At 51.8% G+C, this 26,858-nt stretch overlaps 9 protein-coding genes across 9 annotated transcripts; 3 read left to right on the forward strand and 6 right to left on the reverse strand.

Annotated features, from left to right (window-relative positions):
- Positions 1-36: 36 nt before the first annotated feature.
- Positions 37-2,963, reverse strand: GT037_000360 (glycoside hydrolase family 47 protein; the record flags this gene model as incomplete). Its single annotated transcript, XM_038925407.1, has 2 exons — positions 37-331; positions 385-2,963. 2 exons carry the CDS (start codon positions 2,961-2,963, stop codon positions 37-39), a joined length of 2,874 nt encoding a protein of 957 aa, XP_038791263.1.
- Positions 2,964-3,807: 844 nt separating this feature from the next.
- Positions 3,808-5,918, reverse strand: GT037_000361 (t-complex protein 1 subunit zeta; the record flags this gene model as incomplete). The annotated part of the gene is made up of 11 exons (XM_038925408.1): positions 3,808-3,843; positions 3,893-4,083; positions 4,134-4,437; positions 4,486-5,181; positions 5,232-5,405; positions 5,455-5,475; positions 5,525-5,566; positions 5,616-5,637; positions 5,686-5,726; positions 5,777-5,830; positions 5,877-5,918. The coding sequence occupies 11 exons, from the start codon at positions 5,916-5,918 to the stop codon at positions 3,808-3,810; spliced, it is 1,623 nt and encodes a 540-aa protein (XP_038791264.1).
- A 299-nt stretch (positions 5,919-6,217) lies between these two features.
- GT037_000362 (nucleolar protein 5a) lies at positions 6,218-7,873 on the forward strand (the record flags this gene model as incomplete). The annotated part of the gene is made up of 3 exons (XM_038925409.1): positions 6,218-6,717; positions 6,770-6,870; positions 6,927-7,873. 3 exons carry the CDS (start codon positions 6,218-6,220, stop codon positions 7,871-7,873), a joined length of 1,548 nt encoding a protein of 515 aa, XP_038791265.1.
- Positions 7,874-9,202: 1,329 nt separating this feature from the next.
- Positions 9,203-12,704, forward strand: GT037_000363 (hpc2-domain-containing protein; the record flags this gene model as incomplete). Its single annotated transcript, XM_038925410.1, has 5 exons — positions 9,203-10,779; positions 10,828-11,070; positions 11,833-11,957; positions 12,010-12,377; positions 12,453-12,704. The coding sequence occupies 5 exons, from the start codon at positions 9,203-9,205 to the stop codon at positions 12,702-12,704; spliced, it is 2,565 nt and encodes an 854-aa protein (XP_038791266.1).
- Positions 12,705-12,914: 210 nt separating this feature from the next.
- GT037_000364 (uncharacterized protein) lies at positions 12,915-14,041 on the reverse strand (the record flags this gene model as incomplete). The annotated part of the gene is made up of 2 exons (XM_038925411.1): positions 12,915-13,812; positions 13,932-14,041. 2 exons carry the CDS (start codon positions 14,039-14,041, stop codon positions 12,915-12,917), a joined length of 1,008 nt encoding a protein of 335 aa, XP_038791267.1.
- Positions 14,042-14,844: 803 nt separating this feature from the next.
- On the reverse strand, positions 14,845-15,943 carry GT037_000365 (mitochondrial glycoprotein; the record flags this gene model as incomplete). Its single annotated transcript, XM_038925412.1, has 4 exons — positions 14,845-15,015; positions 15,065-15,544; positions 15,597-15,712; positions 15,763-15,943. The coding sequence occupies 4 exons, from the start codon at positions 15,941-15,943 to the stop codon at positions 14,845-14,847; spliced, it is 948 nt and encodes a 315-aa protein (XP_038791268.1).
- A 429-nt stretch (positions 15,944-16,372) lies between these two features.
- On the forward strand, positions 16,373-20,845 carry GT037_000366 (tricarboxylate transport mitochondrial precursor; the record flags this gene model as incomplete). The annotated part of the gene is made up of 10 exons (XM_038925413.1): positions 16,373-16,457; positions 16,510-16,530; positions 16,587-16,718; positions 16,771-16,918; positions 16,969-17,396; positions 17,843-17,903; positions 17,955-18,590; positions 18,941-19,834; positions 20,219-20,487; positions 20,607-20,845. 10 exons carry the CDS (start codon positions 16,373-16,375, stop codon positions 20,843-20,845), a joined length of 2,913 nt encoding a protein of 970 aa, XP_038791269.1.
- A 172-nt stretch (positions 20,846-21,017) lies between these two features.
- GT037_000367 (ubiquitination network signaling protein) lies at positions 21,018-23,990 on the reverse strand (the record flags this gene model as incomplete). The annotated part of the gene is made up of 2 exons (XM_038925414.1): positions 21,018-22,189; positions 22,238-23,990. The coding sequence occupies 2 exons, from the start codon at positions 23,988-23,990 to the stop codon at positions 21,018-21,020; spliced, it is 2,925 nt and encodes a 974-aa protein (XP_038791270.1).
- Positions 23,991-25,691: 1,701 nt separating this feature from the next.
- GT037_000368 (uncharacterized protein) lies at positions 25,692-26,701 on the reverse strand (the record flags this gene model as incomplete). Its single annotated transcript, XM_038925415.1, has 6 exons — positions 25,692-26,019; positions 26,072-26,091; positions 26,156-26,322; positions 26,426-26,450; positions 26,496-26,584; positions 26,644-26,701. The coding sequence occupies 6 exons, from the start codon at positions 26,699-26,701 to the stop codon at positions 25,692-25,694; spliced, it is 687 nt and encodes a 228-aa protein (XP_038791271.1).
- Between the last annotated feature and the right edge of the window lie 157 nt (positions 26,702-26,858).

Below are 26,858 nucleotides of genomic sequence, written 5' to 3' on the forward strand. Positions count from 1 at the left end.
ACAACCTGAGCAGAAATTCAAGCTCACTGAAGTCATCTATGTCGGCCGCTTGAAAGGATGTGCCTCAGTATTCAATACCCAATCATCCAAGCTGATCAGATCCTCTTCGGCAAACAACAAGTAGAAGTACTTCAGCGTCTCCGCTAGCCAAAAACTCTCCATCTCATCGTTGAGCTCCGGCGTCAGTCTGGTAACGTCGTCGATGGCCGAGTTACCAAATTCAGTGGCTGTATGTTGGTCGATGGCGAGGAACATACGCCATCCTGCGTCGCGCCAGTGTGAATCGCCAGTTATGCGGTACATGTACCAGACGGACTCTATGGCTTCGGGGCTGTTCAGATGTCAGGGACTGGATAAACCTTGTCGAGATAGTAAGTGACTCACCGGAGAATGTAGTTCTTGGCCCCAATCCTTGTGACACCCGGCGGCAGACGATCCTCTTGAATTCTGTTCTGCACATAATCTTCGTGGTTCATGACTGGCTGTGGCGAATAGACGTATGGGAAGTTGGGCAGCGTAAGACTAGCCTGCGGCGCAAGCTCCGCAATGTTCGAATCAGGTTGAACTTTGGTGGGTGGCCCCTCGCCCTCCTCGGACTCGCCGCCCATGACCGACTCGTGGTCCTGCGAAGCGCTCGCAGATGCAGAGGCGATCCCGGATGACATGTGTGCAATCTCTACGTCGTCTACGTGTTCGATAATCTGACGCTTATCCAGCGTATCTGCGTAGACCAATGAAGACGTGGCCTGGGCCTCAACCGCAGCAACTACAACAGGGGTAGGCGGTGCGGTCATCGCAGCAAGTTCTGCCTCATACCATGATGAAGCGGACGCAATCTGCGACTCGTACACTTTACGCTGCTCCTTGTAGGTTTCCATTCGGGACTCATATCGTGGATCGATGTACTCCCAGTACGCTGTTTGGTTCCATGTACAGTCTTTCCTGTCTTCACATGGAGCAACCTCAAACGATTCCGGCATGATGCCGGTCGGAGTCATGCTGTAACTCCAGACGCAGCCCTCTGTAAGCTTCTTTGCGATCTCAAGATCCTCAGGGCGGTCGAATAGCTTTGCGCCCATGCCGAACATACCACCAGCAAAACAGGTGAGATGTGCGTTTTCAGCAGTTAGGTCACCCGCTTTGGTAGCATCGATATTGGATGGGACGTTCAGCTTGCCAGAAAAGAGAATGTCTTCCCCCTTTGGTAGCATTGGTCGAAAAATCAGATGTTTCTTGACAACATCCATCGACTGTTCGTACATGGTCCGGTACTTCTCAATCTGGCCACCAAGAAGCAAGTACTGCTTGGGCAGATATTCGTACGTAGAATCCGACATACCGCCTAGCGTGAACTCTTCGCGTCCGTAGCTGGAGCTTGATACAAAACCTTGGGGTATGCACTCTGGGGGCGTCGGCTTAGCGTAAGAGGCGGACGAAGTCGAAGAGGCGACCTGAGCATCCAGCACTGCTTTCGGTGGTTCAGACTCATCGATATCGAGCTGTCGCTTTTCCACTGCACTACCGTCCCAATCCTTAATCTTTGCCTTTCCAGCGGTACCGGGAACCACGGAGTCTTCCTTGGCAGCTGTGTCAGCCGGCACATCATCTTGCGCAAGCACGACAGGGTCCGGCAAGTCTAATGGTACGTATTTCTTGCCCTCTGGGGAAAGCATCTCGGTAGGGGAGGGTGTAGCAGGCTCAGCAACAGTTGACGACAGGTCGTCAAGATAACCTGCTGGAGCTTTGAGAGGCGCCTGGGGAGGCATATCGATATACTGTCTTCCGCATCCGGAAGCATCCAGATATGTTGGCCACATTCCAGGGAGTTGAGTCTTCCCCTGAAACTCCTCCAGGTTGTCCGTGATGCGTGCAATGGCATCGTAGTATTTGTGTTCTCCTGTGAGCTGCGCGAGTCGAGTGAATTCCATAGAAAGTGACCCTATCTCGGCCAGAACAACATGTGCGCTAGCACGGTGCTGTTGAGACGCGAAATCAGGCCTCCAGTAATAATACGTCTCAGGCATCCGGTTGGGTGTGTCAAATGCGCTTATAAGAATTTCGCCGAGCTCTACCGCCTTTCCTAGCAGATTCTTATACTTCTTGTCGCTCAAATCGTAGGCAGCCAGCAGCCCACCAAGATAGCGAATAGTTGTTTCGAACAAGGGGATATCCGCGCGCGGGGTCGTGGTGAAATCGATCCTGTCCACTGCCTTTACAGCCTCTTCGAACTCGTCCTTGAGGCCCATTATCCACAGAGTGTCAAGGGCGTCTACCAACGTTGCACCCCAGTGGGCAAAGGGATCTCGGAAAGTACCAGACTGTGGCCGCAGCTCGTCGTGTAACCAGGCATTTGCCTTGTATCCTTCCCAAGACTTCTTTGCTACACTTCTGATCTTGTCCAGTTTTGCAATCCTTTCGGCCTTTGCTGTCGCATCTTCCGGCTTGAACTTGGCTTGAATCTTAGGTATGGATTTCGGGGTGCCAGACGGCAGCTTGATGAGCGATTCGGAGGCAACGGGAAAGTGTTCGGGAAGTTTCGTCCAGTGAATCGCATCAATAATTGATGATGGTTCTAATGCGTTGTCCGCAATGGCGGGCTGGCCATGTGGTTGTGGTCGAATGGGTGTAGGGATAGAGGGCTTCTGTTGCTGCTCGGTGACAGCAGGGCTCAATGTTGACGAAGAAGCCGGTGTCTTCACAGGAGGCGGCGTCTGAAGTGATTGCGGAGTACTAGCTGCGGGTACATCTAGCACCAGACTTCTCGTCTCATGTGCCACAGCGGGACGCGGAGGAGTGTCCTCCTGTGGAACCTTCTCAGCATCGCTTTTCAGGCCAGCTGAGCCAACTGCGTTCGATGCAGCTTCTCTCCATGCCGCCGCGCTTGAACCCCCAAATTTGTATAGCGCTAGTACAGCAATAACAGCAAAGACAAGGAAGGCGCGGTAACGTCGATATCGAAACATGGTGAAGGGAGCGCAGGAGAATCGAAAGGCGGGTATCGCGAGCGCTTCGTCGCCGAATGAGGAATGGAAGCGTGGAAGGAGTGTATCGCGTCGCTATGTTGTCGCTGCCATCTGAGCGCGAATGTAGTGAAAGGAACAGGAACTCGAGCCAACAGGAAGTGAGCGACTGGCAGGTGGCTTGTCTTGTTTCCAACAGTCTTGGCTCTCGACACAGTAGCTAGCGTATGCACGCCCTGGAGATCTCTCGATGGGTCCGTAGCAGATCTTTTGCTTTATAATTTCGCGAAAGAAACAATTGAGATGTAAGCATTTGAAACAAACACGGAATGACATTCTTTACAGGACATATACACGTTGCTGTCACTTTCCACATGGCATCTTCTACCTTTAAGATGCTCTGCGCTCCCGCACGCGAGGCCACGCCCCCGCACCAGAACAGCATCCGTCCTAGCCGAACGCTAAATTTAAGCTTAAATTACCCTGGCCAAAAAGGGGTCCAGCATTGGACATCTCTGCATATGTTTCAGCTGTGCAGATTGCGTTTCAACCACGAAGTCTGTCTACACATGTGTTTGACAGCCGATAAAATTGAACCCCAAGTTCCTACGACCAAAGTATCAAGGAGAATGTCAAACACTCCGATGGGACTAGGCTGGCCATGTGACGCGATCGTATTATTTTAATCTATTTAGACAGAGTCGGCATGCAGCACCGGCACGAAGTAGGGTTCGCTACCTTTCATCTACTTGTACTGCACACTTTCGTACTTCTATATTGGTAGAATGATGCTCACGCGATGGTGCTGCGGTAGCCTGTCTTGCCTTCCAGATATAAAGCGATACTATCATTGCTCCTCGCCGCCAGGTCCAGGTTGTCGTCCCTAGGTATCGGTTAGCTTCAGTTGTTCTAGAAAAGGTATATCTACTCACCATCTGTCGTGCTTTGAGCATCTCGTCACACAACAGCAAGTTCGATGCGATACCGGTAGCGGATGCTATGCAGTTGCGCAGTACTCGGAACGAATCGTAGACACCTTCTTGAGTAGGGTCCATCGCTTCTCCAGTTGCAAGGTTCAAACCGACGACGTTGCCCTCAGCGTGCTCGTCCTGCAGCGCAGCCACTGTTATTGGGTAAGTATAGTACGATGAAAAGCAGCAAAACGATACTTACACGAATCCTGGATATCATGACCCGAGTTCGCCGCAAGTGTCTTAGGAATGACAAGCAGTGCGTCAGCGAAGGCCGATACACCCCACTTCGCTTTACCCTTGACTGTCTTCTTGAATTGCTCACTGTTGAGATGAGCTGCGCATGCGACTTGGAAAGCACCTCCACCTGGTACGACGCTTCCGTCTACGATCATGTTGTACACACTCCTCAAACCGTCGCGAACGGCGTCCTTGATCTGAGCAATGGTGTGTGTGTTTGGGCCCTTAATGAGTAAAGTGACGGACTTTGGCTCCTTGACATCCTCCTGTTTATTGTGAGTGTGTGCCCTGTTCATTTTACTGGGTTCACTTACAATGAATGTGTACTTCTCCTCGCCAAGCTGGTGCTCGTAAACAAGACCAGCGTATCCGAGGACATCTGGTGTCATGTCGTCTACACTGTTTTGCGATGTGCCACCGCACACCAGCTGGAGACGCTCCATGTTCCTCCTCTTCGCTCTCCTCAGCGCGAAGATTCCGTTCTTGACAAGGACATCCAGACTGAGCGGGTCGATACCCTTCTGGTTTATTATCACGAAGCCTTTCTTAGGGTCGTCGCCGCAAACCTCCTTCTTCAGCTCCACGATCTTCCTCAACTTCTCGTCGACGAAGCGGCGCTCGCTCTCAACAAGCTTCTCCCTCTGTTCGGCGCTCGAGTAGTAGAAACCAGAGTTAATTTCAGACTTTTCGTACTCTAAACTAACGTTGAGGGTCAGGATGTATGCGTTCTCAACCCTCTTAGCCATATCCGGATGCCTTGCGCCGTGATCTAGAGCAAGTCCTCGGATAAGCTGTGTGTCGGCGGCGGTACGATGTTGCATAGTCATGATCTCAACCATGTGCAGATCTGGCTTCGCGGGCGCTTGGTAGATTGCAAGGACGGCATCGACAATATCGGGGGTCAATTGTTCGGCAAGCGAGCTGTTGATCTTGGTCGATAGCGAGGTTCGTGCGACAGAGAGGAGGAGCTCGCGGTCGACTTCCTTTGTGAGCTTGAACTCGTCAAGGAACTGTACATGGTCAGCGAATCTTTACCGAACGAACTTTCCGTTGTCTATACCTTCAGTGACTCTGTCTTCGCGATGTCGTAACCATCTGCGATCACTCGGGGATGGAGGCCTTCGGCGATGTAGCGGTCAGCCTGCTTCAGTAGTTCTCCAACCAGCAGTACCACTGATGTTGTTCCATCGCCTGTGATTTCGTCTTGCGCTGTTGCTGCTCGTGCAATCATGACCTGCATTGTTTGAGTCGCGAATCAGGAACGGAGAGGTACTAGAACATACGGCAGTGGGGTTTTGAATTTGCTGTGATGTAGTTAGCCTTTGAAGATAATGTTGTGGTGCAGGCACATACCATCTCCTTGAGCAGAACGCTTCCATCTTTTGTGAGCTTGATCTGGAGACCTCGTCAGAACATGTCATGTGTATTTTCTGAGTGTTCGTACTCCTCCTGCGCCATCTACTAGCCTATATGCTATTAGCTTCTTGTTCACAAGATGGTTTGTTGTTCCTTACATCTTAAGTGTACCGCGGGGTCCCAGATTTGAGGCAAGAACCTATCACCAAAGTCAGACAGTCTCTTTCTCCTCCCTGAAGCATTCCATACCTGCTGCAGACCCTCACCGGCCGAGATGTTCACACGGAGAGCCTCCCCGCGCCTCTGTGCATTGTTAGCAGTGCCTCTGCGCTGCGAAGAAGCGGCGTACCCTCGACTCGGCTTTGGGATTGAGAAGTTGTGCGGCCGACATGCTGAAGAGAATCTATACGGGTATCGAACAGTGCAGTAACCAAGCAAATGATGTATGGCGGGGCAAGATGCTGTTTCCGCGTTGCCTGGCGCGTCCCTCTTCTCAAGCACTGAATTCTAAGCGGGCCTACTTAGCGCGGAAGCTCGGGCCCTGAAAAAGTTCGAAGCTTTCCACACCACGAACTTGCGACCGTTCACACCTCCATCCCGACTGCGGAATTTCCAGCGCACACACCAAATAACGACTCAGCTCGTCGCGCCGAAATCCGCAATACTTGCGCGCCAACAACTAACGCCACGATGAGTGTAGACTACCTGCTACACGAGAGCCCTGTCGGCTATGCCGTCTTCAAGGTCGTCCTCCAACCCGACACCATTGGCAGCCGTCTCGCGGAAGTGCAGAAGGCTGTGCAAGATCTCGACAAATTTGGAAAGACCGTCGAGCTCGTCGGCCTTGCGCCGTTCCAGGGCACCCAAGATGCCCTCTCCGAGATCAACGATGTCTCGGAAGGTATCATGTCTGATTTCCTAAGGGCCACGCTCGAGACCAACCTCCCCAAAGCTGGAAAGAAGAAGACCATCACGCTTGGTGTAAGCGAGAGCAACTTGGCGGGTAGCATCAAGGCTGCTTTCCCCAATCTCGCGTGCGAGACTGCCGTCACCTCCGAAGTCGTCTCTGATCTGCTTCGCGGTCTTCGCCAGCACAGCGGCAAGCTCATCAAGCAGCTCCAACCCGGCGATATCGACCGCTCCATTCTTGGTCTTGGACACGCCTACTCTCGCGGCAAGGTTAAGTTCAGGTAAGCTTCGCGCACGAGTTGCATGGCAATCGGACACTAACATCTATTCCAGCGTCCAGAAGCAGGACAACCACATCATCCAGGCCATCGCGACGCTCGATCAGATCGACAAGGACCTGAACACCTTTTGCATGAGGCTTCGCGAGAACTATGGTATTTTCCCTCCATTTCTGGAGACTTGGAACAGCTGCTGACTTGGTGTTCTTTAGGCTGGCACTTTCCCGAGCTCGCCAAAATCGTCAACAGCAATGAACAATACGCCAAGGTGGTCTTGCAGATTGGTGACAAGTCGCGTCTGAGCGACGAGGATCTTCACGAGCTCGCTGCTGTCGTTGATGACGACGAGAGCATTGCGCAAGCAATCATCAACGCTGCGAGGACCTCTATGGGTCGTGATCTTTCTGCAGCAGACATGGAGATTGTCATGGCTTTCGCAAAGAGGACCGCTTCCCTGGCTGCGTACCGCAAGCAGCTCAGCAACTACCTCGGAAGCCGCATGAACCAAGTCGCTCCTAACCTGGCTGCTTTGATCGGTGACACCGTTGGTGCGCGCCTTATCTCTAAGGCTGGTTCTTTGACCAACCTTTCCAAATACCCTGCCAGTACCGTCCAGATTCTCGGTGCCGAGAAGGCGCTCTTCCGAGCCCTCAAGACCAAGGGAAACACTCCCAAGTATGGTCTTATCTACCACAGTTCATTCATCGGCCGCACTGGCCAGAAGTCAAAGGGAAGAATCTCGCGTTTCCTTGCCAACAAGTGCTCCATTGCCTCCAGGATTGACAACTTCTCCGACACACCAACATCGAAGTTCGGTGAGGCCCTCAAGCGTCAGGTCGACGAGCGCATTGAGTTCTACGCATCTGGTGCTCCTCCTGCGAAGAACGCGGCGGTCATGCAGGCTGCCATGAACTCGGTCCTGACTGACATTGGTGTCGAGGACCCCACTGCGACCGCCACTGAGGATGTTGAGATGGCCGATGGCGTCACTGCCGCTGCTACTGAGCAGGCTGTACGCAAGGAGAAGAAGGACAAGAAGAAGTCCAAGAAGTCAGGCGATGACGAGGTTTCTGACAAGAAGTCCAAGAAGGAGAAGAAGCGAAAGGCCGGTGACGAGGAGGATGGTGAGAAGAAGAAGAAGAAGAAGAGCAAGGCGTGATGACCTGCCCTAACCAGCTGTATTCATACCCTTCTCGCATTCTGGATCGGCGTTTTACGATGTGTCGGTGTTTTTGGAGTTGTTTTCTGTGCTAGTTAGAGAGGACTGGATCTGGGCTATGAGTTTCCGCACGCTGTTCACGAATGGTGGATGGTTCTGTATACCTCGAGCTGTTATCAAAGTTACAAAAGCATGATTCTTCCATAACTTGACATGGCGATGATGAAGTGCGCGGGTATCGCAACCAGGCTAGATTGGTGCACATGTGGAGCGTGCCTGAATTCCGGCCCAATCAGAGACCCCTGTAAGAGATCGGAGCGCCAAGACGCTTAGGCCACATGCAAGCTGCGAACCACCAGACAACTATCTATAGAATAATTCACGATAAACGGTGATACAAGCTGCAAATGCTGGCCCGTTAGTAGTTCGCCAGTACCGGGTGACTTTTACGACGGCTGTATGTGGTGTTTGCGGCCATTCGCATGTATGCACGGCAATCAACGTCAGGCAGCGGCTAATGCGCCTCTTTGTATGTCGCATGTTTATGGTGCAATGGAAGAGATGGATCACCTGTTTGTTCGTGACTATTACTAGAGAGCAAAGTAATTGGTCATCGCAATATCCTTGAGCTGGATAGCTACAAAGGGGCTGTCCCGGCAAGCATATGACGAAGGGGAACGTTGGTGAAAACGTCAACATGTCATGTTTGATACGCCTAAGACCTAACACAGCAGCCGGCATAGACCCAGGGTTCATTCACAGTGCGCAGCGCCCCGGACTCGTCCACTGCTCTGGCGTAAACTGTTTTTCTGTTCTAGGGCTCGTCGTAACCCAAGCTTTGGCCCGCTGCTGTCCCAAATCGCTCGAATGCCTACTTGAAGCCCTGAACCCCCCCGAGAAGGTCTGGAGACTTCCTTCGCACTTTCTCTTCCTCTATTGTCCTCTCTCTTTTCTGTACAATTTTCTAACGCTGCAACTACCTTTCCATCGATACAGCTCTTGCGGAGGCGGTTGTCATCAAGATCTCGTTAGACATCGAAACTTGGTGTTCCTTGCCGTGCATCAGACGCTCTTTAGACATCTCCCGGTCCGGCTCTCGGCTGCAACTCGACTTTGGTGTTCTCGCAAGCCATTGCAGTAGTCTGCTATCCACACTTTTTCTGGTGTTGAATCTGCAAACCCGTTCGGCCAGCACCAGAGCCCTGAATCTACCTGCGCCCATTCGCCGCTCAAATCGAACATTCTGTTGTCTATTTAATTTGCCGTCCACACGCGCTAGAAGCATTCTGCCATCTTTCGAGGGACCGCATCGATTTAGTGTTCTGCGCCATGGACGTAGACGATGCATCTTCGCCGGGCAGTCTAAGCTCGCCCCCGCACTCGCCTGAGCAGGGCACTCCGACATCGACTATCCGCACTCCTGCAGGTGGTGTTGGTGTTGGAACTAGCACACCAACCCCTGCAACTGCATCACCAGCTCCACGCGGTCTTACTGCGAGCGGCCTTCCTCGTAAGAAGCCAGGTCCCAAACCAAAAGCAAAAGATCCCAGTGCACCTGAGCCAGAGAAGAAGACACGAAAGCCCCGCAAGTCGGAGCCCAAGGACCCAAATGCTGCACCCGCTCAACGCAAGAGGAGGACCAAGGCATCGCTGGAGGCACAGGCACAGCCAGTCGCACAAGCCGTGGACGAGAAACCGTCTGTGCAGCAGTCGCCTACACCTCAAGTTGCACCCAGTGAGCCCGTCGCTGTCTTGCATACCGAGCAGCCGCCTGTTGTCTCACAGCCTGCTCGCGTCTTGAGCAATCCCGAACCCACCCTTCATAGTAACCCAAACCTTTCACACATCAGCGTCGCGCCCTCAACACCGCGGCCATCTAGTTCAGGCCAACGATATGATCCAATTCGAGGCGACACCTTTGAGTCAAAACCACAACCTCCAGCAAGTGCACCGCCGCCGCCCGTTTCACCCCCGATCAACCACCGTGCTAGTGCCTCACCTTCCATCACAAGTCTTATCGACCCGCCGTCTGCCAGTAATTCATTCTATTCGCATCCTCCCAAACTCCAGCAACAGGCATCCATCACATCAGCACCCGTGTCACCTGCCGCCTTCTCCACGCGACCAGCCTCGGTCCTTCCTTCTCAAGACTACTCACCTCAGCTTCAACAACAACAGCAGCAGCAGCCACAGGCACCCCTCCAAACTCAAGCTCAACCGTACCCCACTGCCTCATCGGGACCGACTCCTATGGACATTGACACCGAGCCCAGCAAGCCAACATCAGTTCCCATGGCAAAGGAAAATTCGACAAACTCGGGTACACCCTCGCAATCGAATGCGCCAACCCCACCTACTAAAGCAGCTCGCCAAAAAGAAGCCCCGCCACCGTTGCCTACTGGAAGTGGCCTCTTGTCGGGAACGCCGTTTGGCCCAGTTGCAAACGCCAATGGTGCATCCGAGACACAAGGCACCAACATCTACCTGACATTTGATCTGAAGGGAAAGGAAAATGTTACAATCAACTTCGCACAGGAAGTCGAGAAAAAGTACGGTTTCGCTGCCCTGCATCCTCGCATCGCTGCTCGCAAAGAGCGTCAGCGCCAGATTGCAGCGGCAGGTACCGCACTTGAGCGAGCTGCAGGCGGTGGCTCAAATGACGATCAGTCTGTCGATTTGTCCGAGAACGAGAGTAATGTCGAAATGGGCGGCATGGATGACGAGACATCGGCCAAGGAGAACGGAGGCAAGAAGCGACGCAAGCGCAAACAAGAAGATTATGACAAGGAGGATGACTTCATCGATGACACAGAGCTGGCCTGGGAACAGCAAGCTCTCATGGCGAAAGACGGTTTTTTTGTTTACAGCGGCCCACTCGTGACCGAGGAGAAGCCAACTGTAGAGAGGTGCATAACTATCATGTCTCCAGATCGAATTAAGCTAACACCAAGTAGGGCCGACGGCACCGTTAGACGCGGACGAGGACGCGGTCGTGGCGGCACTGTACGAGGAGAGGCTTCAGGTCGCGGCAGAGGACGTGGCGGAGGTCCTGGCTCTCGTGGTGGTTCTACTGTCCGCAAGCCTCGCGTTACTAAGGCTGATCGTGCGCAAATGGAACAGGAGAAGGCAGCTCGAGAATCTATGGCTAAGACGCTGACTAACATGTCTACTCACGCCGGCCAGGCTAGTGCTATGTAGTATACAGGACTTGACCGAGAGAAGAGACCACTTCGAATTCTCCGACCCCGTCCGCCGAAGGGATCAAGCCACTACAGCCGCATATAAACTTTTCTCCTTATTGTTGGCATCGGAACTCTGGCACGGTTCTTTATTTCATGTTCGATTCTTCAGTATTCCTTTTGTTATCTGTACGATACCCTTAGCGGACGTTGCGATAGCCACTTCGCTAGGCAGGATGTAAAGTCGGGTCGTGTTAGTGTGTGCATGACTTCAACAGGCGTTGTCCTCATACGACGTATAGTCGTTCTCAAGAACATAGAACCATTACTTCAGTCAAGTCTTTCCTACCTTTTGTCTCTTGTGCCTGGAATTATGTTCGACGACAAATTCGATGACGGCGATTCTTGCGCGTTCATCATGTACATGCAAAACATATCGGTCAATTGATGGGATGGTTCGAACAGGTAGCATCTTCCTATTGGCCTTCGTACTTAGGTAGTAGAATGTCTTAGTGGGCCTGTCTCAGTAGTGCACAACTGTGTTTGTTTTACCTGAAGTAGTAAGGGCAGCTCCTACCTCTTTCACAACCACTCTTACTTTCTGAGATTATTCTACGTCACGCTCGCGTATATCAGCTCGCACACTACATTATCAACATTTGCTGTTACCTCACGTGCAGACTCACAATACAATTGATGATTCCTCAAGACACACGACTATCGCGCAGTGCTACTCTCACAACTTATTCAATTCAGCCTCACACAATATCTCTAAGGCAGCATGGTCGGTTCCGCGACATATCGCACTCATCTCCCAGCGGATGTAGCTCTCACTGAGTACTCGCGCAAGTTCTACGATGGGACGTACAAGTGGGATTCGGAGGGCTTCACTGACGAAACTGGAAGTGGGTTAATTCAGGGCCAGACTACGGCTATCTTCGTGACTGACTAGCTCAGAGTATCAGGAATTTGATTGCTATGATCCTGCAGCCCGAGCTCCCACACCTTTACCTCCGATGTGCTTGAGCGATGATGAAGCAGACGGCGGGACTGTAGAACGCGAAGAGTCCGCATTACATATGCTGGGGGACGAGACCACCAGTCTTCTATCCGCAACAAATGTTAAACACAGGCAGGTAGTTGCAATGCAGCGTGATGAGCTGCTTCGTGACCGCACTGATACAAAGCATACTATCGGTAAGATGGAGGATGCCAGCCCTGCGACACCTTCGAAAACCATCGCAGCGGGTCTACGAGACTTTGCTTCACCCTCAGAACTATCAGAATGTCCTTCAGATATATCTGAATGGGATGTGGGGAGACCGGTAAGTATAAGTGGACGGGCCGAGATCTGTGGTTCTTGTCCCGTTATACAGCACAATAACTAATGGCAACCTTAGATGTCAAGACCAAAGACGATTGCAAAAAAGCCTGTCGATGAGATGTTCGAGCAAGGCGATGTCGATGAACCCGAGCGGAAACATACAACACGAGGCGTCGCACAGAAAGTCAAGAAAGGTATTAGGAAGCCAACGGCCGCATCAATCAAGCCCTCTCCTAGGACAGGAACTGTGCAGGCTGGCAGCTACATGGAGAGCGCTGGGACGACGACTCGGCGTCGATCGACACGGCTCAATCAAGGTGGCAAGTAGAGTGCCTTCTGTTATGAACATTCAAAGGCCGTTCAGAGAAAGATGCAGACCGTTTACAGTCCGGACTTCTCTGGAGTTGGAAAAGTTCATGTTCATGCACATCTTTGGCATGTAAAATTCAGGGGGCAGGTGCCACGGAGCATATCCGATCAAAGAAATGCGATACTACGCCATAATAATTTCTAATAAGAACCCTTCCGTCACAATTCCTCATCTCCCCAGAAAGACATCTGCACAACTCTCTGTCTCAGCATGCTCATGATAAAGCGCACACCTTGCTCCCCTCCATGGCTTACATGCGTCCCATTTCTTTACCTCCCCGGTTACACCACCTGCAACATCTTCCTGCTCCTCTAAAACCTCGAGTCTCCCTCTCCCATCCTCCCACCTTGCCATTGCAACACTGCCCTCCACACACCGTGTACAAAACGCAACACAACAGTCTTCACAAGCCACCGCCCCAAACCTAGGTGGCAGCACGATGCCACAACAGTCGCAAGCACGAGTAGTATGCCACGATACCGGACACCACATCCGCAACCGATGCCTCTGCATAGCCTGCGCACATGGCCTCTTCAAATGCACAGTCAGATCGCGAAGAAAATCCTCGTGCCACCAATCCCCGTGCGAGTCTATCAATCGATCCGTTTTCTTGAAAGCGAAGAGATCGAGAACGAGGGTGCGTAAGGGTGACGAATCACGAATTTCTTCGTACAGAATACGAGTATCAGAAGGTGTCAGGACACTATTCGTCTCATCAGCTAGATCGCTAATCGCGTCCACGACAGCATTCCTGGCGCCTTCTAGAGCTAGTCGATCGGCCAGAGCGTAGACATGGAGGAGAGTATAGTATGCTGGCTTTTCGTCTTTGAAAGGAGTGGACAGAATGGAGGTGTAGAGCCAGGTGACGAGGATTTGGAAGTGCTCAACAGAGACATCGTCAAGTGTTGTACTGTTGGTTTCTGATTCTATGAATACCAACGGGCCATTGAGTGCGGCGCGGAAGTAGGAGGATTTCGATATAAGGAGGCTAGTGTGAATTTGGAAGGGTGTGAGTTCGGAGCCCACTAGAATTGTGCTGGTCGTTGTGAAGTCGGAGGTTTTTGTCCTGTCAAACATGAGTTTTGTATGCTTTTCCGGCGTACGTCAAGGTTGGGCGGGATAAAACGTGAGCTATTATGCAACCATTCTGGCTGATAATTTGACTCACTTTCATGTTTAACATACCTTGTCTGCTCAGGTCGTGCACCTGTAAATGTATATGGTGGGGGGAGATTCGGTAAGAAACCACGATCTGTGTCAATACCAACGCTGCGTGGTACAACTTTGCGCATCATGTTTCTGACCAGATTCCACAAGCCAAGGCCCTGTGGTTTTGCTATCTGCGACCCATACAGTGCGCTGATTAGTGTAAACCAATATTTGGATGAAGATGAAGAGCCTTTAATCAATCTTGGCCTGAAGACTGTAGCTTCGAGCTTTGAAGGCGGAGGTTCGGTCAGCGCATACAGGCTGTCATTGAGTAAAGGAATGTTGTTTCAAAACGTATCCTTGAGTACATCCGTAAAGAGTGGCAGTGGACAACGAACAAACCTTGGTATAGAATTTCGTTCAGCGAACAATCACGTTGTGGGCGCGCGCAGATGACGAAGATCGGCTTTGTTGTTGTTGTTGTTGTTGTTGTTGTTGTTGTTGTTGTCTATGATAGCAAACGCCACGCCACAAGCAGGTCTTTGTTGTCTCAGCAAGATGCTTTGAAATCGAGCAAGACAAACAACATCGTACAATGAGCGAGAGAACAGGAAGAAAGTCCTTGTAGTGTTGGAGTGGAAAAGCGCGCTATGCGTCTGTTTAATATTTTGATAATATCTGGGTCGTGGTTCTTGTAGCGTGCAGCTACATGGCTGGAATCGTTGAACTGGTAAGGACCTTTCGAGATGATCAACTTGAAGCACTGAGTACTCTGTTCGTTGGTCTCGCGTTCTGTAGACTGCCTGCAAGACGGTACTACGTACGGCCGAGAACGGTTTAGGGAGAGAAATCTCACCAACTATTTTACACTCCTGCAAACGCCCCCAGATCACTCAAAGTTTGAGGTATGTTACAGGTTCATACAAGAGAGCTTTTGAAAATTATGCACCTATGCGACAAAGTTCTTGACGTTGTTGAGCCACTTGATGTACTCCTTCTGCTCCTTGTGGTCAATGTAGTCGGGGATGAACAGTGCGAGGCGGGTGTTGATGCCACGCTCCTCAAGGTACTTCTCAAGGAGGATCTGGAGGTCCTCGTCTAGGTTGTTGAAAGGAGGGCCCTGCTGCAAGTTAGAAGTGTTGTATATTATATGCAAGGTTTCCACATACAGTGTAGAGAGCGCGTCTTGACCAGTCCTTCTCAGCGGTGGCGGGGTCGGCTAGATCAGCGGACGGGAAGTAGTAGAGGTCCTCGATGAGGAAGTCACCGTCCTGGGCGGTAGCCTCAATGGCAAGAGCACCCTTGCCGGGACGCTCGATGCGGATGCTGGCGTGAGCAGGGAAGCCCTGCTGTTCGCCGTCATTCTCATAGTCGTCCTCGAGCTCTTCACGGTCGGCGGGAGCAATGCGGTCCTCGGGGGCTACGCGAAGGTTTCCATCTTGTGTCCTGCCCTGGTTGATGGCACCCTTGGTGTTGGCGCCACCAGACTGTACGTCCATGTCGGCGTCGTCGTACATGGCGCTGTCGTCGGCCATGTCCTCACCGGGCAGGTTGCTGTTGAGGTCGGCGGTGGTGAAGGTGATTCGGATCTTCTCGTCGTTGAATGTGCGGGTAAGGACTACTTCCTGGTTGCCGGCCTTGTCCTCAATCTTGTAGTTGTCAGCATTGAGCCAGCAAAACCAAAATGACGCAAGACCTTACCTCAAAAGGACTGTTCTCAAGGTACTCCTTGATGTTGTGAGAAAGGTCTTCGTCCTCCTTCATGCCCTCTTCCATGGAGATCTCGCTCTGAAGCTTCGCGACGAGTTCCTCATTGGCTGATTCATGTTAGTTATATACATGCAACTGTAATTTACTCAATGCGTACTACCAGAGTCCTCTCTCCTTGCTGCCGACATGGAGAAAGATGCTGTGAGACGAGGAATTGGAGCGGCCCATGCTGCTGGCTGGAAAGCCTGTCGCAGTGACGATTGCGGGCGAACGGCTTTGGTGGAGAAACGAGTAGCAGACCGCGGGGCGCTGCGGGCGAGGTTCCTTAGGGACATCATGGTGAACAAAAGGGGTATATGGATCTGGGGTACTGAGCGACGACAAATTCCGGTACGATGGCAACGCGATAGATGGCTCTCGAAGGCGTGGACTTTTCGATGGCCCAAGCTCAGGCGGGCTGATGTCAGGCGGGATGCTTGGCGCCGAAATGCGGGCCCGATTGCTCACCTCCGTCCTCGGCCTGGTAGCTTTAATATTTTGCCGTCTCTAGGAAACCCAGTATATACTGGCGCGTTAGACAGTCTGCCAATTGACAATCTCATTGTTCTCTGAGTGTGCTACCCTGGGTTTCAGTGTGAATATACTACTACGTCATTATTCTGAATCGCTACTGCCGCACGCGACGTAGATACGCCAAAACTTTCCGTCATTGCAGCGCGCGCAAACCCATTCTTGTCATCACCTAGACACACTTGAGCCAGGTCAATATGGCGGCCGCACCGACAGAGAAGAAAAAGGCAAGCGCAATGCGCTCCATCCTGGCTGGTGCAAGCGCAGGAGCCGTGGAAATCTGTAACGCTTGCTCTCCCGTCATGGCATAGACTAAGTACTGACTCCACGCCAGCAATCACATACCCTGCTGAGTGTAGGCACTGAATAACATTTACTTGCACAAAGACACCGAGCCTGACCCAAGCATAGTCGCGAAAACACGATCGCAACTCAACCGAAGATTGCCAGACGGAAAGAAGCTGCCATGGCCGCCGTTCGGCAAGCAGTGGTACGCTGGATGCACAACCTTGATCATTGGCAACTCGTTGAAGGCTGGCATAAGTATGTGGAAGAGAATCAACACGGAAAGGCGACCGTCTGACAGGTCGTGTAGGATTTGTCGCATTCGACATGTACAAGAACATGCTGGCGGACGCTGAAGGCAAAGTCTCCGGTCCAGCGACAGTAATAGCTGGATTCGGTGCAGGAGCTACAGAGTCTCTGCTGGCTGTCACACCATTCGAGAGTATAAAGACACAACTGTAGGTGAAATCGGACGTATGCATGTGCCGTCACTCACTCATACGCCTAGTATCGACGACCGCAAGTCGGCAAACCCACGCATGCGAGGCTTCTTACATGGGTCAAAGATAATCGCACAAGAAAAGGGTATCCGTGGGTTCTTCCAGGGTTTCCTCCCAACCACAGCACGTCAAGCCGCCAACTCAGCTGTTCGTTTTTCGAGTTACACATCGCTCAAGCAACTAGCCCAGTCATACGTCAAACCAGGCGAGAAGCTCGGCGCCGTCAGTACATTCGGACTCGGAGGCCTGGCTGGCATAATCACTGTCTACACGACGATGCCTATTGACACAGTCAAGACACGCATGCAATCAATAGAGGCACGGAGCGCCTACAAGAACAGCTTCGACTGTGCGGCAAAGATTTTCAGGGATGAGGGTCTCTTCACCTTCTGGTCGGGAGCGCTTCCAAGATTGGGTCGACTGATCCTCAGTGGTGGTATCGTCTTCACCATGTACGAAAAGTCCATGGAGTTCATGGATAAGCTAGATCCACAAGGGCGCTACATATAGACATCCCTCTTGCTCCAGAATTAGCGACAAGTACAATACCCGACCTCCTACCAACATCTCTCCTTCAACCTGTCATCAACATTGAGGTTTCAGGTGCTTCATTCTCTCTATCCTCTCCTAACGATTCTCCTCATTCAGGACAACCACCTACTAGTCTTACAGTGCGTGTCAATCTTCTTTTGCAAGTTGCTAACGCAACACTCTGCTTCTGTCACGATTCCCCAGAAGGGAGATAGGGCACCGTCAGTGTGAATTGACAGAATCAAGCTCAACCCTATTATTCACACTATGGGCTTGAAGATTTGGAAGCAACAGAATTCTGTCCTCTACATTAACCTGGCCGAACCTCCACAACTCCATCTTCCAACTCAGCTCTTCCCAAATCCGACATGGACTCAAACGGCTTCCGCACAGCACTTGATGCCGCCACTAGGTTAGCCCATTATTCCTTCTTGTGAACTTACTAAAATCTAACATGTAATAGCTTCCTAGATACCCCACTCTTCACGGTGTCTGTCGGTTCTGAGGTGGGAAACACAAAAGACTTCAGCGTCCACGAAGGTCTACTCAAAGACCATTCTGCATTCTTCAACAACGCCCTAAAACCCAATCGTTTCAAAGAGGGCTTTGAGCGCCGAATATCCATGCCAGGGGACGATTCCAAAGTCTTTGCGCTTTACGTTCAGCTACTCTATCGTCCTGACCTGTTGTCCACCGAAATAAAACGAAACAGCGAGCTCTCCGAGCAAGAGTGTATTCTCTTAGCTGAGCTATACGTGTTCGTGGGAAAGATAATGGACGAGTCCACCAAAAGCATCTTGTTAGAAGCCTTTAAGATTGTCTCATGGGAAGGCCCGTTACCCATTACGGCAGCACAAATCATTTACAGTGGGACACCAGAGCACGACCCTGCTCGTGCCATATTTGTACAATCATTCTTCCGCTACGGCCAACAACAGTCGCTTGAAAGTATCCTCGACGCTGGACATCCCGATCTCTTTCGCGATATTGCTTTCTCCTTGAGTAAGCGCTGCCATAAGGCACATGACAAGGTCAAGGTTGGTCGCAAAACCGTTCTTGGAAAGAGAAGCAATGCCCCATCTTCACTTTCTATAGTGAGGTCATGGGATGAGGCTTAGCTAGATCATGTGCGTCAGCAGCTATTGGTATCTGTTTCATTTTCCTCCACTGACACGCGTCACCGAGTACAAGAACTTGACCGGTTTCCGCAAGGCTAGCCTTGCTTACGTGACACCATGTCTCGTCGAACCACATTACCAGAAGCACATGTAGGCAATATAACATACAGATTTTAGGCCCGAAAATATCATCCGCAATCATATATAGGTGCCTCGTTGCCCGTGCCTACTCGTGCCTTCTCTCCTCTGCTCATGTCTTAGTATTTAGAAACATCAAACATTCCCTTCACCTTAGATAGAAAGTGAACCACGTACTTAAGAACTATACTAGCCACGCACTACGTCAACACGATACAGTCATGCCTCCAGTTGTCTTCATATCGACCTTGGATGAGCTTGCTTCGATGCTGGCAGCCCTTCAGGACTTACCAAAATCGCCACCAAACCTGTACATCGATCTCGAAGGCAGAAACCTTTGTCGAAACGGTACGATTGCTCTGATGACCTTGCACGTACCATCCAAGGACAAGATTTACCTCGTCGACATCCATACCTTGGGTGCTCGTGCATTCTCAACGCCTGCCACAGCACCCCTTCCCAATACTGCTCTCGACACCACAGAAACCGTGGGGGACCCAGCCACGACACTGAAGGCTCTGCTTGAATCCTCCACTATACCCAAGGTTTTCTTCGACGTACGTAACGACTCAGACGCCCTCTTCGCCCATTACGGCATCAACCTCTCCTGCATCCACGACCTTCAACTCATGGAACTCGCAACAACGACGCGTGGCTCTCGTCAATATCTCGTCGGTCTCGGTAAGGTCATTGAATACAATACCTCACGCTTGTTCATTACACCTACTCAAGCGCAGTTCTCAAAAAAGACGAAAGAGGCTGGCCTCAAGCTTTTTGCCCCAGAGCACGGTGGCAATTACAAAGTCTTCGAGGAAAGGCCGTTGAGCAAGGCGATCAAGGATTATTGTGTGCAGGATGTGGTTCATATGCCTCAAATTTGGAACTTGTATAACGCAAAAATGGAAGATGGTGGATTCTGGCAAACTATGGCTTTGGAGGCTGCAGCGCGTAGGGTGGAAGAGAGTCACCAGATGGGATATCAACCAAATGGGCCGCGTAAGAGGTTTGGATGCTGGGATTCGGCACAGATTATAGAAGCACAGCAACGTTGGAACGGTGGACAACGTGCAAATCTGTGTGGTTGGTGGTAAGAGGTGCCCGGTAACGGTGAAGATTCGCGGGTGGGTCGGGTGCTTCTGCGTTTATTGTATCTTTTTGGCCAGAGGTATAAACAAACGATTTTATGGATAGGCACTCCCACTTGTTGAACTGGTCAGTTTTCAAAGTGATTTTGAAACAACACGTTTGTGTGTTATCATGCGTACCTTCACATTCACCTCTGCTCTGATCATTCGCATTTTTCAAACGCCCCAAATCCAAATCCACATTCTAGCCTTAGGCATATAACTCTTCCCAGTTATTGCAAAGCAACCAAAGCAAGCCTATAATTCAACAAAACAACAATGTCAACGTACGCCAATCAGCTTCGCGAACAAGAACTTTTCTCAGCGCTGAAATCCCAAATCACTAGTCTTTCCACCCCACTCTACGGTACACGTTCCAAAGATGCGTCAAAGGTCTACGATGTGGTTTCTTACAGCATGCCTTACGACAATGACAATGTCGAAGAGCCACCATCACAGCTAAGCTTCGGTGTAGCAATAATCCTCTACACAGGGCCTCCAGCATCACCCTTCACATCTTGGACACTAATCAGCCATGTGGAGAATCAACCCGATATAATCATTGGGGCAAATCGTTTGTTGGCGGATTTGAGGAGGGGGATGGGTCGAGTTATTGGTATGTCTTTCCACCTCTATTCTTCTTAGTCCTTTCTTGTTCGTAAGCTTGAAGCATCCCAGAGGACATGGGGAGAAAAGCACTGCCATACTGGTTAGCTAATGACGTGGCGAAAATAGGTGTTTGTATGCAGACGGGTAATTGGACGACATCACATGGGAGAATTCCCAATGTCGTTCCGGGAGTGGGCGAAGTAGAGCTAAAGGGGTGTGAGCATGAAGAGGACTACGAAGAAGATCAAGACAATATCGAACAGGACAACGAAGACGGTAAGAGAGACGATGAGAGCGACGAATTGGAGGACACCGGCAAGGGCGGCTGGAGCCCGCGATTGGAGTCTATCACAGAAGAGATATAGAAGCTTTTTGTATCAACTCTTCGATAGGCAGATGTTCTCCAGGTCAAAGATCAGTTCACAGGTATCAGTTCTGTTGGACGAAAGCAAAAATTAAGTTGAGAACACCAAAAGAACGCGAGTATCACATTGGAAAGCTACCTAAAGATACGTAAAGAGCAAATCGTGTACGTTTTCATCTGCCAGTGCCAATCGGACTCATCAGACCATTGCCACTACCGCTCGTGGGGCTGCGCACCATCATCGGCTTGATACTTTGAACAGGACTTAACGGATCTCGTTGGCTCGAACTCTGGCTGGAAGTGCCTGAGCTCAGACTGCCGCTGCCGTGACTGCGGTTGCGACCGTTGACTGGACCCGGAGTGCTGAAGGGATTGCCGAGAACATAGGCACCTGAAGCTGTGGGCTCATCGAAAGCATCGGTGAATCCAGAGACGTTAGAGAGCATTGATGAAGATCGACCGCGACCGCCACGCATAGAACCAGGAGTGCCGTTCATGTGCGAGTGCATGGAGGGGAATGTGAAGTTGGAGAGACCGTTGCTATAGGGAGACATCGTCGTGCCTGGGAGATTGCCTTCAGGAGTGGTAGGAACGGACATATGCTGGTGCGCTTGCTGAAGGAGAAGCTCTTCGTACTGCTGGACGGTCACCAAAATTTGACTGGTGGCGACATTCTGCTCTTCAGTGCGTCTTTCATAGCCGTTAATGTTACTCCGATACTGGTGCTCGACTTCAGCGCGCTGTGCTCGCAATGCCGTGCGTTCCTGTTCTCTTCGTTGCTTCGCAGTAAAGCCCTCTGCATTGGCGGTTACGAGACGGTCGTGCTGCTCGTTGAGCCTGGTTTGACGTTGCTGAAGACGCTCCCGCTTCTGGAAGGCAGTAGAGATATCGGACTCCACACTTTGCACTTGTCGCTCAATCTCCTCCTTGGTCTTGTCAAATTCGCTAGCAACGGTATTTTTGTTGTTACGCTCCTTCTTCCACTCTGCCTTCTTAGCTGCCGCCTCTTTAGCCTCATCCTCGGGAATGCTTCCCAGGTTTTCTGCTTGAACAGCGAACTCGGCGGCAGCATCTTCAGCCTGGCGGATGTTCTGCGTGAATTGGAGGACGCGCTGACGTTGGCGCTCGTCACTACCTCCGGCGTTGGCAAGGCGGTTGCCCAGCGTGTCCACCTCTTTCTTGATGTTGGTAATGGCTGTTTTGTGGTCCTTTTTGTTTCGCTTCAGGCGGTTGCGCTGCTCCTGCAGTTGCTGGTCGGCTGCGGCAATCGAATTCTTCAAGGTTGTCGTCGGCGAAGAAGGTCGTAGGGTCTGATGTGCTGGCGGAGAGGCGATAGAAGCTGAGGCTGGAATACGCATTAGCATGGAAAGGCTACTAGAGTGGACTGACTTACCAAGTTCGGTCACTGGACTGGCCGAGGTAATAAGGCTCGCTGAGTAGAATACTTCGTTGTCGTTGGTCCGAACAAACTCGCAGTAGTAGTTTGAGAGAGCCGTCAGACCAAATATTTCTCCAACCCAGTAGCCCATTCCCTCTTGTCCCTGGAAACCTATCGGCTCGCTTTGTCGGATGCGGGTTGAACTCCAATCAGCACCGTTGACACGGATGTAGAATGGCTTTGACTTGTCTATCCCAGATCCGACACTAGAATCTTCCTCATCCTGCTCTTGAAGGCCAGCTCCACCAGATAAACTAACACGAAATGAAATGTCGGAAAAGCCGACTTCTGAAATCCAAACACGATCGTCCTCCGATCTCCAAACAGCGTTTCCAATGTGATTTGCGTCTTTTGCATTAGCCTCGTCGGCGTCGTTGGCCGCCCGGCTACTTTCCATCTCTTTTAAAACTGTAACTTTTGTACTGGCAAGTGCAGCCCAGAAGGGCTGCTGACTACGAACATGAGTAGCTTGCTTCCTCTTCCTTCTACCCGTGCTCGCCTTGTCCTTGAGAACTGCAGGCGAAGGTCCCGGTGGGCGGCCATCTGTACTCGAAGAATTGGGCACGTCGGCGGTGGGGTCGAGGTTGGTCGAATTGGAACGTTGTAATGTCCCAGACTCAGGATCTGTCTTCTTGCCAGTGGGCAAGGTTGCATGTTCTCTTCGAGAAAGAGAGCGTCGGATGATACGAACGACGCCTTGGGCCAAAATATGAATACCCAGGAGGCTGCGGGGCCATCCGTGGGGGGTCGAGAAGCTTTCCAAATATGTTGGCGTACTCGGCGGGCTCGTCAAGAATTCAAGGCCTCCCCGGGCGAGCCCCGTCCAAAGGAAGTGGACGATGTGTTGCCGGAGAGGCCTGAATCTGAAGACGTGGCTTGAAAGAATAATGACGAAGCATATGACAATGCTATTCGTCGTGCCCTTCTTCCCGGCAGCGGCGCCTCCGAGGGCTATTGCAATGACGGCCTGTGCAAGATCGAGGAAGAAATTCTGGGCAGGCACCCACAGCAGCAGCCATATCAGCAATATGACAGTATCAGCAATGATTGTGGTGAAGAGCGAGGGCGTGCCGCCGGAGCCCTGGAAGATGTCGGTGAAGGAGGGGAAGGCAGAGAGGGCGGAGAGGGGGGTCCCGGCCTGGGGCGGGACAAAAGTAAGCGTTGCGAACAAGAACTGTACGACGGTGAGGACGGTGGGGGGAAGTTGGAGGAGGATGATGAGGATGGCGAGAACGTCCCGCAGAGGACAGGACGTGAGAATGGTGGCGGGCACCGAGAGCATGCTAGCCATGGACATGGAGGCCGTCTTGGAGGTGTTTGTGTCGGCGCGGCGGAGAGCTGAGGGCATGGGATCAAAGGGCCCGTTGGAGCCATTGTCGTACGAGCGACAGGCCTCGACGGGATTGTCGAGCGAGGCATCTGAAGCTGCGCGCGTGCGCTCCCCGCGGCGGGCAGAAGGTGCAGCGGCCATGGTGGTGTTGACGTGGGCACTCGACCCCGGTACTGGATCGTGAGCGCTGGCCGGCTGCGTCATCTCGGGCGTGTCTACATGGCTGGGGACCGGCGGCGTGGGCTCGTGAGTCTTGCCGTTGGCGTGGCCATTGAGCTGCGGGTTGCTCTTCTGCTTGGTGATCTTCCTGCCGGGGGCCGCAAGGCCATTCTCGTGTCGCTTGTCGTGCGCCGCGTTCCTCTTCGACTTCGCTACCATAGACGGCGGTGCGGGTGCAAGCGGGCAAACCTCTCCCTGGCGCGACTCGACTGCTGCACAGGACGAGCCAGGACTGGAAGATGTTGAGCCGCTGCTCGGTGGGGGGGATGTGAGGGTGTCGTGTGCTGCTGGGCGAGATGTAGTAGGGGAGCGAGGAAGGTGCCCTGCGCCTGCTCAGTCGTGCCTTCCGCCGGATGGACTGGTGCCAAGACTTGCAAGTGCTAAACGTCAAATGCAAAGTCAACCAAGAAAACCCGTCCACAAGCCTCGAGCGAGTGGGCCACGGCACCATCAGAGCACTGACAAGCCACGATGCACCTGCCGCTTGATTTGCCTGTCTCTTCCGAGGCTCCACGTCTTTTGAGATGCCCGAACCGTGGTTTCACCACGACCGCCCGCTTCACATGCACATCACATCCTCTCTTTCGACGCACCACACCGGCGGCAAAATTCCATGTGCCCGGCTTCTACCGCTTCATGGCAACCATGCTGCCAGCATATCTTGATGCTGCTGCCACGCAGATCAGCCGAACTGTGTCCGATTCCAGTTCACGATGCCGATCTTGACCACGACCAGGAAGCCATAAATGCTCTTTACCTGGGAAGCGAAGACCGGCCTGTCCCTCTCGGGCTGCCATTTCGCCTCTCTCCCACCTCATCTCGCCTTCGTCTACATAAATTCTCCGCCTGCTTTCTTTTCCATATCGCACAGCTGCATCGCCCGCCAGACAAACACATCTTCTGGGGCAGCCAATTAGCCTGCGCCGGCTTCTTTAGCTTACCTGCTCATTTGCGTGCGCCAGGACCCCCCTGAGCCATAGCAAGCTCCTGGAGCGAATAAAGGCGCGCTTTGTCTGTTCACCGCATGGCCTGAAGTCTCTGCAGCGGGCAAACCCCGCCGACGCTATTACTCACGTCGCCGTCACGACCATGTTCCATACGCGTATAGAGCGCTTCTGCCTAGATACTCATTGCTACATCTCGAGTGCACACCAAGTCTGGAAAGCTCATGCCACTCATTGCGCCACATGCTCTCGAGTATGCTGACCCGGGTCTTTGTCGGCATCTCAGAGTGGTCGGAGCATTTTCATCAATCTGTGTTCCCTCGAGGCGAGCATAGCGCGCAAGCCTTCCGCCTGCACATCCATGACCCTCTTCCGCCCTCTGCATTATGCCGGCGTGAAGCTTAACCAACCACGCCAATCGCAGCCCATTAGACTTGCGAATGAGGCAAGCGGGAACATCACGCGCGCAACGGGCTTGCAGATCTCTGCAATAGGTAATTAGAACATCCCATCAAAGTGTACATCACTGTGGTGAGAATCACGCCATGTTGTGGATACGTTCGTAGTTTATCTTTTTTCCATATCGCTTGCAGAGATACGCTTGTATCCGACTGCCATAAGCCGAATTCGGACACGCGAGCAACCCCGCGTGTTTTCCGCCCATGCAGCTGCAGGGGTATCAATGTGTGATGATGATAGATATGACGATACCTATGTAACGCCGCTAGTCAATCCTACTCTACGACTTGTATTGTCATCGATCAGCGTTGCCGATAGCTTCGCAGTACCGAGGCAAGTGCTTTCACGGGCCAGGGGAAATCGGACATCAGGACACAATTTCACGAATCTTAAGTATAGACCGACGTATGGGCTTTCAGGGTCTGATATCGAGTTTTTTTGCAAGTATATCCATGTTCTACTGATTCGCGCTACCAAAGTCTTCCTTAGCATCCGGTCTATCCCAGCTGCTCTTCTCTAGCTCCCTAACTCTGTCCAACAGGATTCTGACTCTGTTGCTGTTCTTCTCTTTGGCTTCTTCCTGTAGCTTGAATGTCTCTTGTAACTTCTTGATCATGAAAGGTGGCAAAGGCGACTTCTTAGCTGTGCGGTAGTCGTATGTAACGATGTCTTCGACACAACGTGCTGCTGGACGACGCTGTGCTTCTGAAAGGATCATTACGTCCAAGATGAAGTGGTCACTGTTTTCAGACGGGTTGTCCCGAAGCTTGTGAAGTACGGTAATCCTGATAGTGAATCCGTCAATCGTTGCTCACTGTCCATCGTTGGAGATCATACCTATCAGGCCATTTCATAGGCTACATCTTTTTAGCAGATGTTTTGAAAGTTGAGCAACCGGAGTTCCTAGCGTTCGGTACTCACAAACTTGTAGTCCGTCTTGATGCTTCTCAAGATCAAGCCGACGCTCTTTGGGGTCATGAGCTCCGTCCATTCAGCTTTATGCTGTGGATCCATTGCGGCGAAGTTCAGCGTCCAGTTGACTCTAGCCGATTCCGCATACCGGTTGTACATGACATTGTTGACGTGACCTGTCTCATATTAGAGCTGTGTATCTGAGACTCGGGCATAGAAATAAGTACCCTTCACATCTATTAGTATGGGTCAAACTGCATCTTTTCCCGGACGTCTTACCATGCTGTCCTACACACAGTCGTGACTTATGTTAGCCGGTGTACACAAGTTTGCTGGGTGGTACTCCAACCATTTCTCCCCATACCACCTCTTGTCGGTAGAGACCTCGCCATTGCTTGCCTGTGAGGAAGCCTTCGCTTCCAGCTACAAGTTCTCTCCCTACAGATTACATGTTCAGCTTATATTCAGGCGATCAGAACATACGAGTGTGATCTTACAGTCTACCGCAGTTTCTTGTAATATCGACCCAGCTTCTTCAATCTGTGCGGGGTTCATTCCGAAATTGATGCATTTCCCGATGCGTGTTCGGACGTCGGATAGCCATCTTGGGCTGAGAGCTGCAGTGGCTGGTGCTTCTGCATCAGTCTTCTAGTTAGCCACCGGAATGCTAAGGCTCAAAATTGTCTCTATTCGCTCGTGTGTGAATTTTGAG

Source organism: Alternaria burnsii, assembly GCF_013036055.1.
Source record: "Alternaria burnsii strain CBS107.38 chromosome Unknown 705, whole genome shotgun sequence".
Classification (NCBI taxonomy): domain Eukaryota; kingdom Fungi; phylum Ascomycota; class Dothideomycetes; order Pleosporales; family Pleosporaceae; genus Alternaria; species Alternaria burnsii.